Source organism: Macaca fascicularis, chromosome 11 (genome assembly GCF_037993035.2).
Source record: "Macaca fascicularis isolate 582-1 chromosome 11, T2T-MFA8v1.1".
Lineage (NCBI taxonomy): Eukaryota > Metazoa > Chordata > Mammalia > Primates > Cercopithecidae > Macaca > Macaca fascicularis.
The window spans coordinates 89,166,849-89,183,596 of NC_088385.1; the positions used below are offsets into that span (position 1 = coordinate 89,166,849).

Below are 16,748 nucleotides of genomic sequence, written 5' to 3' on the forward strand. Positions count from 1 at the left end.
GGGTCCTTAGGAAATGGAAAGCTTAATTCTTGCTGTGACACTGTGGGGTTTCCATCATTATTTAAAAGACCTTACACTAACAAGCCATGTACTTCCATTTAAGGGAATGCTTATAAATATCAGACTCTGAGTTCACTGCTTTATCAAGGTCGCTTTGTTATATGGTGAGGGCAGTTTATTTCAGCACCCATCATCCTATAACATGTACTTAATTTAAAATAAATAAAAAGTCCAAGGGGAGTCTTTGCCTCCCTCATCATTAAAATAAACTTTAAAACAACATAACAGTTTATTAAATTGAAACATTTCATTGAAATACTTCATTGATAGCTCTGATTCCTTATTTTTTAAAAATTTTATTTCATATAAGTCTCATATGGTACAAAAGTATTACATGCTTTGGCCTGTCTTGCAAACAGGAGGTTCTTTCAGTTCTTCAGGCCAACCTTCCTTCAGAGGCAAATAAGTAAGAAACATATGTAGAACATATTTAGAAAACTTTTTACCATAATAAAAATATGTGAACATTTTATATTTAGCATAGTTTAGCAATCCAGTTTATGTTGACAAATTTAGTTCACTGCAGGGAGGCACTTGTCATAGAAGAACCTAACAGGCAGCAGATATTTTAACCTGTAAGAACAAAATGTTTAACTTTTTTCCTGTATTTTTTGAAGAAGGTACTCCATTTGTACATTCAAGTTTGGTTGGCCCTTTTTAGTCTTTTTGTTCAATATTTTAAACACTTCCATTTTCTTTTTTTTGTACTGCCTTTGGGCTTCTTCTCTCTCCTGTTTTCTCCTCTCGAATTCCTAAAATTATTAACATACGTAACTTTCATTAGCTACAAATAGTAGATACAGTTCAGAAATTGTTTTGAAATAGCTACTACTAAGCAAACACTCTTAAGGTTTGTCTATTTTACAAGATGGGTACTGTTTCTCCTAATTGAAGCAAAGTACCCTCTTTGCCTTCATATTATAACGACACATGGTATAACAGAGAATTTTCATGATCACAAAGTCCCAACTTTATATAAAGAAAATTTTAAAAGGACACTAAATGTTTTACAGCATAATGATCATTACTGCACTTCATCTGATATACTATTTCCAAAGGTGGCAGATGGTTAGAAAAAAGCATAAAGCTGTGCTAGTTAATACTGGTCCAGTATTCCCATGGAGAAATTCTCCTGTTTTCTCCTAATCTGCCACCAGCTTAAGAACAATGAAAACATTTTAGATGTTAAGAACTCTTAATTACAGATATTCTAAAGCAAAAAGAAGCAAAATTACATATCATCTTTGAGGTACTTTTGACCCACACATTACCCTTTTAAAAGCTACAGATTAATAAAACTTCAATGCAAAAACAAGAACCACCACAGTTGCAACAAAATGACAATCTTGTTCAGGCTGTGGGTAATTTTGTATTCATTTGAAAAAAAGTCTAATTCTGGTCTACAATTCTGGTTTTCTAAATGATAACAGAGTGTGAACTTTTGCTAAGCTAAAATAGTAGTTCTTTGTTTTTACAGGCAAGAACAACTCTTTATAGTAAAGAAGTATTTTATTCTAACACCTCCCCTTTTGCTTTCACTTGCTTCAATGTAATGTTATGAAAATCATCTGTATTTTTCTTAGGTCAGTGGTTTTCAAGTTTTATTATACATAAAAAAAATCTTTTGAGGTGCTTGTTAACAGGTGTAAGTTCCTGGACCATATTCAGAGAAACTTTGTCCCTGATGTTCACAATATTAACCTATAAACAATGTGTTCAAAATCCTGTTTTTGACCTACTAGCATTGCTTGAGACAATACAAGCAAGGAATTGGAATAAGATGCAATCCTCCACCTTTGCTCAGACCACTCATTCATTCAACAAATATTTACAGAGATAATACTGTGTGCCCAGCACCAAGAAGAAAACAGGTATAGCATGCATATTTAGGATAAATAAGAAGAACTATACTAAATATTTTTAAAGTAGAAACTTACTTGTTTCTTAGCAGCACGTTTAGCTTGTACCTGTTCATATTCTTCTTGTGCTTTTTGATTCGATGTTTTCTTTTTATTTTTCTTTGGAATTGTAAAGTAGCTTTTAATTGGGGGATGAAAAAACAGGACTTTATTAGTAAAATGTCTGAAAAGGTTTTAAAACCACAGCTGGAGCTTATACATTAAAAGGCACAAATGGGGATTCTTAGAGAAATATTTCAACTAGGAAAAACTACAGAAAGATCCTAAAATCTTAACAAAAAAAAAAAAAAAAAAAAAAAAAAGCTTTTAAAACAAACCAGTGTATGAATGACAGAAATGCCAGACTGAAAAAAGAATTAAACTTGTTTAAGGATGTTAAGAAAATTATGTGTACATATGAACTTTAATCTCGAAGTTTTCTGACCTCCTCCTCTCTATTCCATCTACTTAGTCAGGAATCACCATATCTTGGACCTAGACACCATTTTGAACTGTTCTATCTTTAAGTACTTCTCACCTCTCTGAAGGTGTCCCTTTTGCCAAGGCTAATGCAGCTACTTAGAATTCCATCCATTTCCTCAGTATCCTTGATTCAGTAATAACTTTCTTTTCCTCTGTCATTCAACTTTTCACTATACTCTGTAACTACAATATTTTAATAGCTACCTCCTTAAACAAATAAATTACACATTATCACACTTTATGTTCCCTTCTAACTACCAATTTTGTTTCCTGACCTTTTGTAGTCAAGTTTCTAGAAAGAATAGTGATTAGACTATGATTGTCACTTCCCATTCACTCCTTGATTTTTTGATATCTGATTTCTGCTTCTCATCACTCTAATCAAACTGCCCACGCCAAGACAGTGATGACCTTCTAGCTAAATATGATGATCAATGGAAACTCTTCAGTCTTTTTTAATGGGCTACTAACTTTACTCCTAAATTCCACTCCCTTAGTGTGAGCACATTGTTTTCTCCTGATCCTTTCTAATTGTTCCTTCTTACTCTGTCAAGCTAGAGCCTCTTTTGTCCTCCTCACTGTAGAGTTTTTTCCCCCAACGTGTTTCTCTTCTTAGTCTCCATACTCTATTTGTGCTTAGGCTGTCAGATCTATGACCACGACTTCAGATGCGACATGTATGTATGGCTGAAAGCTTAATCAGGGCTATCTACTGAAAGTCTCTCCACAGTCACAGGTGACTGCCTAGTTCACAAATCCAGAGACCTGTTCTCAGACCTATTCACCTTAAACTTTATAGTACAGTAGTACAACCCTTATCCATGGTTTCCCCATGCCACGGGTTCAGTTACCCGTAGTCAACAGAGGTCCAAAAATATTAAATTGAAAAATTCCAGAAATAAAACAATTCATATGTTTTAAATTGTAAACCATTCTGAGTGTTTGCTTAAAGTGAAAAAGTTCTTGACTTAATAAGGAAAGAAAAAAATCATATGCTGAAGTTGCTAAGACCTGTGATTTAAAACACAAAACAAAAAACTTCTATACATCAAATTGTGAAGGAAAAAGAAATTCATGCTAGTTTTCCTGTCACACTTCAAACTGCAAAAGTTATAGCCACAGTGCATGATTTAAGATGGAAAACACATTAAATTCCCAAGTAAAAGACAGAAATATATTCCAATTGACAGAAACTGGGTTTGGTTCCATTTGCAGTTTCAGGGCATCCACTGGGGGTCTTGGAACATCTTCCAAACAGGTAACAGGGGACCACAATATTTGACAACTACATATCACAACTTTTCTCTGTGGACTTAGCTGTCACTGTATTTCTCTCTTTCTACAGTCCCAAAAAGCTTAACTTCTTCAATGACATTTTCCCTGTTTCTACCTCAAAATAAACCTTAATATTTAAAAGCATGATTTTTTACCTTCCTTTCTCAGGATTTAAACTTCCTTAAATTATCAGAAAATAAGTCAAATCTACATTTCTAGTGCTAATCTTTTCCCTGAGCTTTATACTGATTATTTAACAATATAATGATTAAGCCTACCTACCAAAAGAAGTAAACTTCTTGTGTCTCTGCCTTCATCCCCAATTACATTTTCCCCTCGTGGTCCCATTTCCTGTTATTTTTACCGGAAATAGCTCACAACTTTAAAAGATACGGTTTTAATGAAGTGAAAAATCATACTCCCAAGTTAACACCCAGCTTCTTGCAATTTTAGATTTTAGCATTGTTTTTTAACTTGAAGTATGTGCAGTGTTAGTTTCTTCATAAATTAACTCTTATAAAACCAAAGTGTCATGGAGCTGTGCATGTGTAATTGCAACCCATTTCTGGTCCTCTGCAGAATATCCAGATTAACAGTAGTAGCTAACACTCAAGAGCACTAACCACGTATCACATATACCTTTTAAGATCCTCACATACACATTAACTCACAGAGTCTTCACAACAATGTCATGAAACACCTTAGGGACACGAGTTTAAGTGAGTAAGCCATTCTGGAGCTGTGCAACATGGCAGCTCTGAAGTATATATTCATTGCAGTATTATCTTTCCCAATTTAAAGAGGACATAGTGTTATTTTCCCCATTTTAGAGAATAGGTCACTGGGGCACTAACAAGTTAAGTCCGGCTCTAGAACCCATACTGTTAATGACTAAAATTATAACACCTTTCACAAGTTATTTTTCAAAAATATAATCAAGTACAAGTTACCACCTGTACTTGAGAGGAAGAAACCCAAATTCCAGACCTCTTAATTCCCATTACATTACTTTGTCAATTAAGCTAAACCAGCCTAATTCAGTTATCGAAGCTAAAAATCGAGCCTCCATGAAAATGTTTCCCTAATTAAACTGTGACTTCTAAAATGTGTTAAATAAAAAAATCCAATTCCTATATAAATTATCCTATAGCACTTTTAAATAATAAAACACCACTTAAAGGATTTCAAATGAAGAAAATACATACTTTACTGTTTTACTACATTGTTCCTCTGGCTGAGGCAGGTCAAAGCTACACTGATCTTCAAAGCAAGCCTGGTCAATGCTACACTGTTCTTCAAGCAAAGGCTGGTGAACTTGTTCTGACAAAAGATGGTCAACTTTTCTTGGCTGCTTCCTAAGTCTTTCCTCTTCAGCTAAATAGAGATGTTTCAGATTATCTGGGTATCGATCTGTGAATTGAGATTCCAGTGACGTTTTAACCTTCTTTTCCTTCCGCAGCAATTTCTTGTAACTTTGCTGTATTCTCAGTTTTCTTCGAAAGGCAAAGCCTTGTCCTACATTGAGGAATATCATCGAAAATTACTTTCAGAGAAAAGAAGTTCTTGAGCAAAGAATGAAGCTGTTAATTACAAATGAAAATCTTTCTTTTTTACGTCATCACATTCAGATTCTAGCATTATGTTTTGCTTTAAAACATTATTTCATGCAACAAATTTAAGCTGATGGATTGCATAGCAAGTTGGCCCTCTGCAAAAAGACCAGGCCAACAGTCGTGCACAAATCCAAGTAAGAATCTCAAAGAAAAACTGACCAGTTCCGACTGTTGCACAAATTGAGTTTATAGCTGTATTCACAAATCAAAACAAATTCCTTACTTCATCTAAAACACCTAATCTGGGCCTTCAATAAATACTTAAAAAATAGAAAAGAAAATGCCCCATCTAGTGTCTTATCTTGGACAAACTATTATATACGTTCTCGAAAATATTTCAACACGAAAGAAAAAGACAGTGTATGGTTGTCTGAAAAGCTAGCAATTATCAGAAGACTGACTTTAACATTTATATATTCCAAGTGGGATCGGAGGGACCTTACAGACAGTAATACAAAAAGACAAACACAAATTAAAGCGAAGGTTGGAGGGCCTCGGGTATGGATTCCGAGCAGTATGTTTCTGCCCGACCTCCTCTCTACCCTTTACCTTACTACATGCGAAAAAGTTCACAGGGCCATAGACTCTGCTCAGTTTCTCAGGAAAAAAGTTCTGATGAAATACAGGGTTACGTCAGGAAAGACGTTTAAATAATTAAAGTTAGCAACACTGCTCCGTCTTCCGATCTAGAGCTCTGCGAAGCTCACAGCTTTAGCGGGCTCAGGAATGATTTCCCCTGCCCCAAGTAGGACCGGGTCTGGTTCCTAAATCCTTCTTCCAAGCTTCAGCGGGTCTTGTATCTTAAGACTTAGCAAGCTCGAGGACCGGTAAATGGTTGCCTTCTTACATACCCTCGCGAACGCTCCCCACGAAGGCTTGCGGATGGTTAGGCCGCCACGTCTTCTGTTTCACATTCTTATTCCTGTACTCGACCGCGGAAACCCCTTCACTACGCGCCTCAAAACCACCAGGCCACCACTTCCCTGCCCGCCTCACCGGCGCCATTGCAGCCCACCAAACGCGTCACCAGACCACCACAACGGACGCCCACAAAATACGTCACCAAGCCGAAGCAATCAATCGCTCAGAAGGAATCTGGCTCGGAGGTCTACTGAGCCTGCCTGTACTAATTTGGGCCGAGTTGGCGACTCACGGCCATGTTTGCGCCACCTACAGCCTGGGAGGGTGAGCGTCATGGCGGCTTCTTGCCCTCTCCCGGTGACCCCGGACCTGCCCACGCTGCGTGCCAAGTTGCAGGGACTTCTGCAGTTCCTGAGGGATGCCTTGTCCATTTCCAATGCACATACTGTGGATTTCTACACAGAATCCGTGTGGGAGGAGCTGGTCGATTTGACCCCAGAGACGGTGCTGACTGCACTGAGGAAGTCGGCGTCGGAGGCGGAGGCCCGGCCCTCAGAGACGCGCCGCCTAGTGGAAGCAGAGGGGGAAGCAGGTGGGTGGTGGAGTAGGCGGGGCGGGGCGGGAAGGGAGGCGGAGGAGAAGGTCCTAGCCGGCGAAGCGAGCCACCTGGTGGAAGCCCGTAGAACCAGGCGCGACCGCGGCCGGGGGCGGGGCGGCCCTCGAGGAGGGGTCGGATTCGTTGAGGGGTGGGGCGGGGATGTTCTTTGGAATCATCAGGATCACTCTTTGGGTGCTTGTATATTTCCACAATATAAAGAAAGCAGGAAACAGGGCGGGGGAGTTCCTTCATCTAGTAATTCCATAATAATTGACGCGAGGGAAACTAGGGGAGCGGTGCTCTCACAGGTTTTACAAATTCGAGGTGGAATCTTCCAGCATGTGGTGGAAGATTACTCAACAGTTAATAAAGATAATTTCAAATGGTGGTAATGAAGTAGAAAATAAAAACAGTGTAATGTGGTAGGGATTGTGTAAGGAGGCTGCCCCAAGTTAGGAGGTCAGGAACATGAGAAGGCTTCAGCCTGCAGAGCTACAGGAAGGGGCTGTGGGCGGCGGAAACCGCAGGCTGCGCTTGGCTCTCGCCAGGTGAGGGTCTGCAGGTGCAGGACGGGAGGCAAGCAGAGGCCAGATGGCGCAGGCCTTTCTAGGCCTTGGAAGGATTTTGGATTTTAAGTGTGATGGGAAACCTTTGGGGTTGTTTAGGGAACATAGTGATCTAATTCACATTTGAAAAGATAACTGTGAATTATTTGAATAATAGACTGGTGGGGCAAAAGCTTAAGCTGAGAGTCCAGTTAGGAGACTATCTCAGTAGTACAACAGATGATTGTATCTTGGACTAGGATGATATTCGAATATTCACTATTTCATTTAAAAACTATTTGAAAGTACCTCATGTGTGTCATGAATGTTTGTAGGCTCGAGGTTTTCCTACTCTGAAGAAATGTAGATTATTCTAAGGCAAGCATATTTTGAAAGCAGAATGATGGACACGAACAGGCTCCTGGGATTTTTACTTTTCTTCTAGGCTTCCTAAACTTACCCTCACTAGTGAACTTTATTCACTAAGCATTCTCTGCGTGCAAAGCATCCCTAGAGGGACCTCTTATACTAGCACTTGGTAAATACTGTTTTGTTTTTGTTTTTTTTTCTAATGTCATTGTTATTGAAAAGTTAGGCACTTCTTCAGTTTGATCTCATAATAAATGTATGGCACTTATGATAACATGACAGTTTTACTTAAACTCCAAAAGAGCAGAGTCTATGTCTGACTTGTCAATTGATGTATTCCCAGCACTTGGTAAAATACTTGGCATACCTTAGATACTGGATGACTGAAACAGATTTCCACTAGGAACTCACAAGGCGTATGATCTTCTGCTAATATTGTATGAGGAGTTACAAGTAAACATAATTCCCAGAGCTGCATGCACAGTTTGGAAAAGCACACTAACAGGTGTTCAGCACAATCATTTGGTGTTTTATGGAAGAAATTTGTTTGTAAAAGTCCTCAGTGTATGCATTTCAGTACGTTTCATGTGCCAGGTGATCTTGTCTGGTTAGAGTCCTAACAGTTTCTTCTTTGTTTTTCATATAAAAAAGAACTAGAATAAAAAATTTAATTCTCCAACATAAAAAGGAAATATGTTAGAAATAACTGTCTTTTCAGGGCATAAATTACGGCTTTCCAGACAGACTACCTGGGTTCAAATCTTGACCCCAACACTTATCAGCTGTGCTAACTTGGGCAATTTGCTTCAAGTCGTTTTGCGTTAGTTCCTCATCTGGAGAAAGGGGGTAACTTTAGTACCTACCTGATGGGATACTGTGAAAGGTAATTCAGCTAATATATAGAAAGGGTATATAGAACAGCAGATGCCCAGGCTGGAGCACGCTTGGTGCATTTTAAACACAGCAGAGCAGTCTTGGTGAGACTGGTGAGAGATGGCATTTGGAGGTGGCCCAGGACATCCTCACATAAAACTTGTAGGCTACACTCAGTACTTGGCTTTTATTCTGAGTGAAATGCAAAGCTCTGAGAATTTTGTGTGTTGATGTGATACAGGGTGATTTCTGTATCAAAGTCTGGTTTCTGTGTGGAGAAGAGAAGGTAAGAAAGGTGAAGAAAGGTAAGGGAAGAAACAGGAATACAATATAAGAGGCTATTAAAATAGTCCAGGGATATTTCACGGAACAGTAGCTTGAAGAAGTCAGATTCTCCTGCAAATAACAATGAGGAAAACTGGCCAGATTATTAAAAACAACTGTAAGATTCTGGGAAATGACCAAAGGCAGAAATATAAGAAGAGATTACTATTGAAAGACTGTTACTGATTGGGTAGGAAGTCAGAGTTTATGGCTTTCTCGCTAGGGATGCTCCTAGCCCCTGTAGATCTAACAGTGGAATACCACATCCTTACCAGGTCAAGGTGGTGATGCCAAAATTCGGAAATCAGAGCAGGTGCGGATTTAAGAGGTACATTCTGGAAACAGGAGAGATACAAAAGGTCTGAGATCTAAGATCTGAGTATGAACTCTGCCTGAATCCCTGAATGGTCTCTTATCTACACATGTCTGGGAGACCTGGAGATCCTAGCAGAAACACTGGCAAAAAACTTTTGAGAGGCAGAGCTTCCCATGGCTAGAGATCTGCAAGTTTGCTGCACGTTCAACAGAGTGTATTCCCTAAAGTACACACAACTTGGGTGGTAAATATCAGAAGCCTTACTGAATTCTTGTATGAAAGGGCAAAATTCAAGTTTGGCAGAGCAACTGGAAATTTAGACTAGGGAGTCTTCAAATTGTAAACAGAGGAACCACAGAAAGAATGAGCCTCAAAATCTGACTAGAAAATCTACCCAAATCTTTATCTGACTGCTAAACTCTGCAGGCTCAGGTGTACCGCTAGACAGTGGGTAAATAAAAAGCCACTTAGCAGAGACATCAGCAGCTGCACTCTGAAGGGGGATGGTTTTCACAGTTTGAGTCAAAGCAAGTTGACTTCCCACTGTTAATAGAACAACCACCACCACAAATCCTTAGGAAAACAAAATAGATTTACTACAATAAATTATCTGCCATTCCACTTTTCAACTAAAAACAAACTAAATGTGCTCAAAAAAAAAAAAAAAAAGGAAAATGTGACTCTAACTTAGGAAACTGATTCCAAGTAAGCCCTAATGCTGGATTTTAGTACCTATGATGAAAGAATTAAGGATAGTGTGACCCATATTTAGGGAAAAAAGAGTAAGTCAATAAGTGCTGATCCTAATTGGGCTAAGATGTTGGATTTCAGTGGCTGCTATAAATAAGTTCAAAGAGCTCAAAGTTTATGCCCCTTTGAAATTGAAAAATACACACTCACTGACACACAATTGTATTAATGTTACGTATTATCTATTGCTGCATAACAAGTGGCTTAAACATATACTATCTCATCAGTTTCTGTGGGCCAGGAATTCAGGAGCAGATTAACTGGGTGGATCTGGTTTGGGATCTTATGAGATCACAGTCAGGATGCTAGCTGGGGCTATAATTGCTGAAGGCTTGATCGAGGCTGAAATATTTGCCTCTATGATTATCTCATTCACATAGATGGCCATAATATTTCATTCGCATAGGTGGCCATAATACCTCATTCACAGAGGTGGCTAGTTGGTGCAGGCTGTTGGCATGAGGTCTCCGTTTCATACCATGTGAACTTTTCCTATGGGGCTGCTTTTGTGGAAGCTTTTGTGCTTGCATGACATTCTGCTTTTGTCTGCACTCAGACATGATTATGAAGTTGACATGGTCACAAATCTTGTCTGATATTGGTGTACTGAGAAATTGTTCATGTTTAGTAGGAAAGACTGTGGCCTACGTGTTAGTTCAAAGTCAGCTATGAGCTGACATCTGTCTGTTACATCTGGGTTTTTTTTCTTCCCTTTTTTAAAAGTGAGGATAATATTACCTACATTGTAGGACAGCAAAGATTAAAGATGATGCGTACATAGCACCCAGCATAGAACTGAGAATATAGCATGGGTTTAATAAATGGTTATGACGATTGTGATGATGATGATTGCTAGTGATGGTATAATTAGGTCTTTACTTGCAAGAAATAAATTGTCAAGAGCTCCTGGAAGTTTATGTTCTAAACAAATATATTTTTTGCCATATTAACAAATAACATACTATTGTTATTGTCTGTTGACTTGTCTGTATCTGCAACTAAATTATAAACTATCAAAAAACAAATGTACCATGTTTGTCTTTTTCACTATTTTCAGCATCATAAAGTTTCTGTTTATAGCTGAGTAAATTAAATGATTCTTACATTAAAATTATTTAAATTGACAAATAAAAATTATGTATGTTTATTATGTACAACATCATGTTTAAATAATTCTTGAAGAAAGAATGAAGTTGAACATAGATCTAATAAAGAGTCTTAATGAAGGCACTCCTTGCACATGTCTAGTACTCAACTAGACATGTATTATTTCTGGTTCATCCCTAAGTTATATTTATTATCATTGTGTATGATAAATATTAGTTATATTATGCAACTAATAGATTTTTAAATTTATTTGAAGAGATGCAAATCAATAACTGTTCTTTCCCTATTTGGAAATACAGTACATTCAGTACATTACGGATTACAATAAAATACCCTGGGAATTTGGAGATAAAATCAGAACAAGTGACACTTCACGTTAAAATGTCTAAAAGTTAGTATATAATGTAGATGAGATTAGCCATTTGCAGCAAAAAAGCCAGTAGAGATAGCTTCTAAATATTTTGCTGATATAGGATAAATATGACCCATATCTTATTTTGGAGATTAAGATTTTGTTATAACTCCTTCAAGGAAACCAGACTGTGTCCTTAGGCAGTAATGATAGCATGTGTAAATCTGTAACATTCTCAGCAGAATCATCATTGATCTTCAGAAATTAATTGTTGTTTAATGGAATCTAGAAAATTCTTCTGAAAAGCAAGAGGGGACAGATAGTCTAAGTCAGGATAGCCAAAATATTTTATGAAACAGAATCTAGATCAATACAACAGAAGCAACTTAAGCAGCTTACTTAGCTTGCTGAAAATTTTAAGAATATCTGGCCTCATTTGTTCTCCTTGTAATTCTAAAATTAGGAGACTGTCCTAACAAATGAGTGTTACAAATTATTGTTATAGGTATATTTCTCAATGGAAATTAATAAATTTGTATTTCAAAGTCAATATCTTACAATGTTATTTATAATTAGCTGTGGAAAGCCTAATGAGCTCTCAGGAATTCCAGTTTCTGTGCCTGCCAAAACACAGGGATCCTCTAAGGCACTGAGCCTCCAGGGACTCTCTCTTGACTTTTCTTTCAGCTTCTTGAGGCCATATCCTGTTTCTCCTGTTTCATATTATTACTCAAATGATCCTACGATGATTGGGTGCTCAGTAAATGTCTATAGAATCAGTTCCTTTTGGTGATTATCTGGTATAATTATTTTACTACCACTTTAATTGAACAACAGAGAAAGTGTATGTCCCTGATAGATTATTCTTTTATCAAGCTTGTCTTTTTTTTTTTTTTTTTCTGCATCTTAATAGGTTAAATTTTTTCTTGGCCATCCTGTTTTTAGTGTTGTTGGTGGTAGTAATTCGAATGTATTGAAATTGCACTCATATTTAATTTGAAACACATTAAGGCAGAAAGCATGTTGTTGGAAACAAAGTGAGAGCACAATGGAGAAAAATAATTACTGTGTTCTGTTTTACTCTGCTGTATGTAACTTTTATTCATTCACTTATGTATTTTTCTGAATTCTGTTTTTTCCTTTTCAGTTTTTGTGAGTCATTTTAGATTTCAAGTGTAAAAATAATATTATGTTATAACAAGATAGTGGCCAGCGTCAGCCCCATTCCTGGGGAACTTCATAATCATAAGTAAAAGAGAGCTGCAATGCAAACAAATCTTCGAGAACCAAGGACAGTTTTTCTTTTTATCTCTTTGATGTATAGAAAGTGTTTTCAGATTTTCCTTTTATTTATAAAACTATTTAGAACTTAAATTTATATTCTAATTTTAATGGTATCTCCTCCACTACTTCCCCCTTTCCCCATATCTTCAATTTTTAGAAGTTCAGTAAAACAGAGTTCGTGGAGATTCCTTTCATCTGTTGCATTTTTCCTCATTCTACTTATACTGTTTTCCTGTGTTTAGCCAATCATCATATATTTGGTTGCCTGTGTTAGTTTAGATTTTTAAAATTTTATATCAAATCATTAAACTTTCCTTGTAAGTTTATAGTTATGGTTACCTGTTATCATCATTTATCATAATTTAAATTCTTTCTTTGGTTTTAAAAAAAACTTGCCTACATGACTTCATGTCTTCTGGAGTCTGTATTTATTCATCACCTCAGTGGTTTAAGCATTCCTTCTATAAAAAACATTATTATTCTTCCTGTTACCTAAGTTCATAATCCGCCAATTCCTCTTCCTCCATTACTCTTACATTTGCTATTTTTCATTCCCATAGAAAATAGTTCAATGTCACTTCTCCTTTTTAAATCTTGCAACAGAATTTTTGTAATGACTTTCAACCTGATGTTCTTGCCTTTAGACTGTATTTCATTTGTGTTGCCACTCAGCGACTTTCAGATTTATTGTCCAAAATCATAGTTCTGATCTTGTCATTCTTCCACTCAAAACCCATCAGTAGGTCTTCATTACCTACACAATAAAGTTCTTCACCTTTGGCCTTATCTTGTATCTGCTCTTCAGCTGAAACTTGGCTACTAATATAAACAAATCAGAGACAGGATGGAAAGAATATGGATTTTAGTGCCAGTCACACATAGTTTTGAATCCTGGCTCTGATACTTTAGTGCTGCATAATCTTGTGCAATTTAGTTAAGCTTTTGCAGCTCAATTTCCTCTTTTGAAAAATGGGAATCCTAATTCTTGTCTGAAAGGTCTCCATAAAAGTAAATGAGATATATGTTAAAATGTAGCATACAAATGAGTAGTCATCTAATAAAAAATAGCCACCTTCTTCCTACTCTGATTCCCTCAGATGGAGGCAGATTAGATGCAGAGTCAGAAGACCTGATTCTAATCCATCTCTAACTCTGATTAACTGTTATCTCGCACAGGACATTTAACTGTAGGGCTCAATTTTCTCATCCAAGAAGTAACTGCATAAGTTGTTCACCTATGGCAGAGGTAGAAAAATAGCCACTGCCTGACTCATGTGGCTTAGAAACACCTCTCATTTAACCAATATGGTGCCTACATTTTTTTTTTTTTTAGTCTACATTTCAAGATTGACAGAGTCCAGATTTAATACACACACATACACACAGACACACAGCCCTGGAATTGTAGCTTCTGTGGAAAAATTTAGATCTGGCCATTTTGTTGCATATCTCTCCGTGGCAGCCAGCTTCCTTTTGGGGGTATATCCGTTCCCTCTAGCTAGCTTCATGAATAGAAGTAATCATCCTGGCCCCCAAAAGTACCATAGGTTCAGCTCTTGGGTTGCAGGCTCCAATCAATTCCCTCGTACCCCCTGAAAATGAATTCAGGAATTTGTTTCACCTTCTCAAACGAGACTGATAACTAAAAATAGTTGTAAGTCAATTGAGTAAAAGATACCTAGGGTTTCTTCCAGTTCTCAAATCCTAGGGAAATAAAATGATTTAAATATTTTATCTTCAGACCTTATTAGTCCCTGTTATTAACACCATGGTCATGTTGAAGGACTGGGTCAATCTGGATCTTGAAATGAAAAAGTCTATATAACCAGTCATTAGTGGGTCACCTAGATAATAAGTGATTCAACTTCCTACATGATCTGGCCCCCAAAATTAACTTTGATTATGAAGATGGCTGAAATAATTTGATGTTCTTAATTTTTAAGATATATCTTCAGCCAAAGCAGGAGGGAGGAGGTGTGAGGAAATGTATTAGTATTATCAATACTTCTCTTGGAATTTTCCCTCTGTCCTTAAACTGTATACTTTAGCTGCCTTGTTCTCTGAATGTACCATGCATTTTTTGTCTAATTTTGTTCATGCTATCCTGTTTGCTTAAGAGCTTCCTACTCCCATTTATATAATAAATTTTCATTTATTTCACATCTTCTTTCAAAGCCCAGGTCAGATGACACTAAATTAGTAATGAAACTACTCGTTGTATTTTATTCATATTTTCATTAGAACACTCAGTTCACTGTGTTATGGTGATTTGTTTTCTTTAACTCTCCAGTTTTCTTTAACTCTCCAGTGTGTCCTGGTGTGTAGAACATAGTAAGTGACACATAGTGGCACAAATTCAGTGTTTTGTGTCCGGAATTATTTGTTCCTCCCAGTGGGTTCTTGGTCTTGCTGACTTCAAGAATGAAGCAATGGACCTTTGTGGTGAGTGTTACAGCTCTTAAAGATGTCGTAGTTTGTTCCTTCAGATTTGTCCAGAGTTCCTTTTGGTGGGTTCGTGGTCTTGCTGACTTCAAGAATGAAGCTGCGGACCTTCACAGTGAGTGTTACAACTCTTAAAGGTGGTGCGGACCCAAAGAGTGAGCAGCATCAAGATTTATTGTGAAGAGCAAAGGAACAAAGCTTCCACAGCATGGAAGGGGACCTGAGTGGGTTGCCCCTGCTGGCTGGGGTGGCCAGCTTCTATTTCCTTATTTGGCCTGCCCACATCCTGCTGATTGGTCCATTTTACAGAGTGCTGATTGGTGCGTTTACAATGCTTTAGCTAGAGACAGAGTGCTGATTGGGGCATTTTTACAGATTGCCGATTGGTAAATTTACAATCCTTTAGCCAGACACAGAGTGCTGATTGATGCATTTATAATCTAGCTAGACAGAAAAGTTTTCCAAGTCCCCACCTGACCCAGAAGTCCAGCTGGCTTCACCTCTCAATCCCCCCTCTAAACAGGACACCCCAACTGCTGTTGGGAATTGGGTGGTGACTGCTCTAGCTACTTCCTGCTGGATAGGAGCAAAGAAGGGGCCCTGCAGTTGTAGTGTCCTCCAGAGGGAGCTCTTTAGGCCAGTGAAAGGGCTAGTGGGTCAGTCCAGGGGTCCTCGGTAGAAGTTGTTAGTTGAGCTCCTTTGGGGTTCCATTTGTAAGACCATCTGTAGCTTGATGGCCTCAATCCTAGAGGCAACGGATTTAAAAAGGAGTTTAAAATGCAGGGCATGAAGGCGAGTAATAGAAAGATGGCTGCCACGGGACCTAGAAAGGGGAGAAGTCATGTCACCCAGCTCCAGATATTGGTGTAAGAGTTTGAAAGGTGGTGTCTGATTTCAGAAGCCTTTTCCTGTAAACGCTGGGCAGCATCTCATACCATCCCTGATTGGTTAGTGTAAACAGAGTACTCTTCCCCTAAGAAGGTGCAGAATCCTCCTTTCTCAGCAGTGAGGAGGTCTAGGCCTCAGCGATTTTGGAGAGTCACTGCTACCAAAGAGTCTATTTGGGATTGTAAAGAGAAGACTTTCAATTATCAATTATAGATTTTACATTTACCATGACTTTTAACGCAATAGGGTATAGTGTTTTTTCTTTACTACTTCTATCTCTTTCTCTTTTTGACTCCTTCTTTGTCTCTCTCTTTCTCTCTCTCTCTCTGACTCCCTCTTTGTCTCTGTCTCTTCCTCTCTCTCTCTGACTTTCTGTCTTTTTCTCTCTTTCCTTTTTGCTGGTCTTTCCCTGCCTCTGCCAGCTGCTTATGCTGCTGTTCTCCCCTCTGCTTCCCCTTTTTGATGACTTCAGTGGTATAAGACTGCCATCTCCTTGGGTTTTTGCACTGTGGGCAATAATATCATGATTTCCTTGTGGTATTTAATGGGTGTTCCCCAGAGATTAGGAACTCCCTTTCTTTCCATATTGCAACATGGGCAGGTAGGATTAGATAAGCATACTTACCTTCTGTAGCAAAGTCTTCCAATTACAACTGAGGAGGTGGGAGAAATACCTGGGTTACAGGCTGTCCCAGGATTCCTCAGATGGT

At 38.0% G+C, this 16,748-nt stretch overlaps 2 protein-coding genes across 15 annotated transcripts in view; one reads left to right on the forward strand and one right to left on the reverse strand.

Annotated features, from left to right (window-relative positions):
• Nucleotides 1-270: 270 nt before the first annotated feature.
• On the reverse strand, nt 271-6,367 carry CCDC59 (coiled-coil domain containing 59). 2 transcript variants are annotated; one of them, XM_065524633.2, is made up of 4 exons: nt 6,181-6,367; nt 4,922-5,231; nt 1,998-2,097; nt 271-450 (listed from the first exon to the last, which is right to left on the reverse strand). In XM_065524633.2, the coding sequence occupies exons 1-4, from the start codon at nt 6,332-6,334 to the stop codon at nt 391-393; spliced, it is 624 nt and encodes a 207-aa protein (XP_065380705.1). In that variant the 5' UTR covers nt 6,335-6,367; the 3' UTR covers nt 271-390. The 2 variants fall into 2 exon arrangements, with proteins under 2 accessions (XP_065380705.1, XP_005571716.1); XM_005571659.5 differs by having other exon boundaries at nt 271-812.
• Nucleotides 6,368-6,467: 100 nt separating this feature from the next.
• Nucleotides 6,468-16,748, forward strand: part of METTL25 (methyltransferase like 25) — a 127,805-nt gene continuing 117,524 nt past the window's right edge. For all 13 annotated transcript variants that reach the window (XR_012419756.1, XR_006690564.3, XR_012419761.1 and 10 more), the window contains exon 1: nt 6,468-6,782. Coding sequence is in view for 5 of the 13 variants with exons in the window: in XM_005571656.4 (XP_005571713.3) it covers nt 6,524-6,782 (259 nt within the window). In the remaining 8 variants the exon portion in view is untranslated. The remainder of the gene's footprint in view (nt 6,783-16,748) is intronic.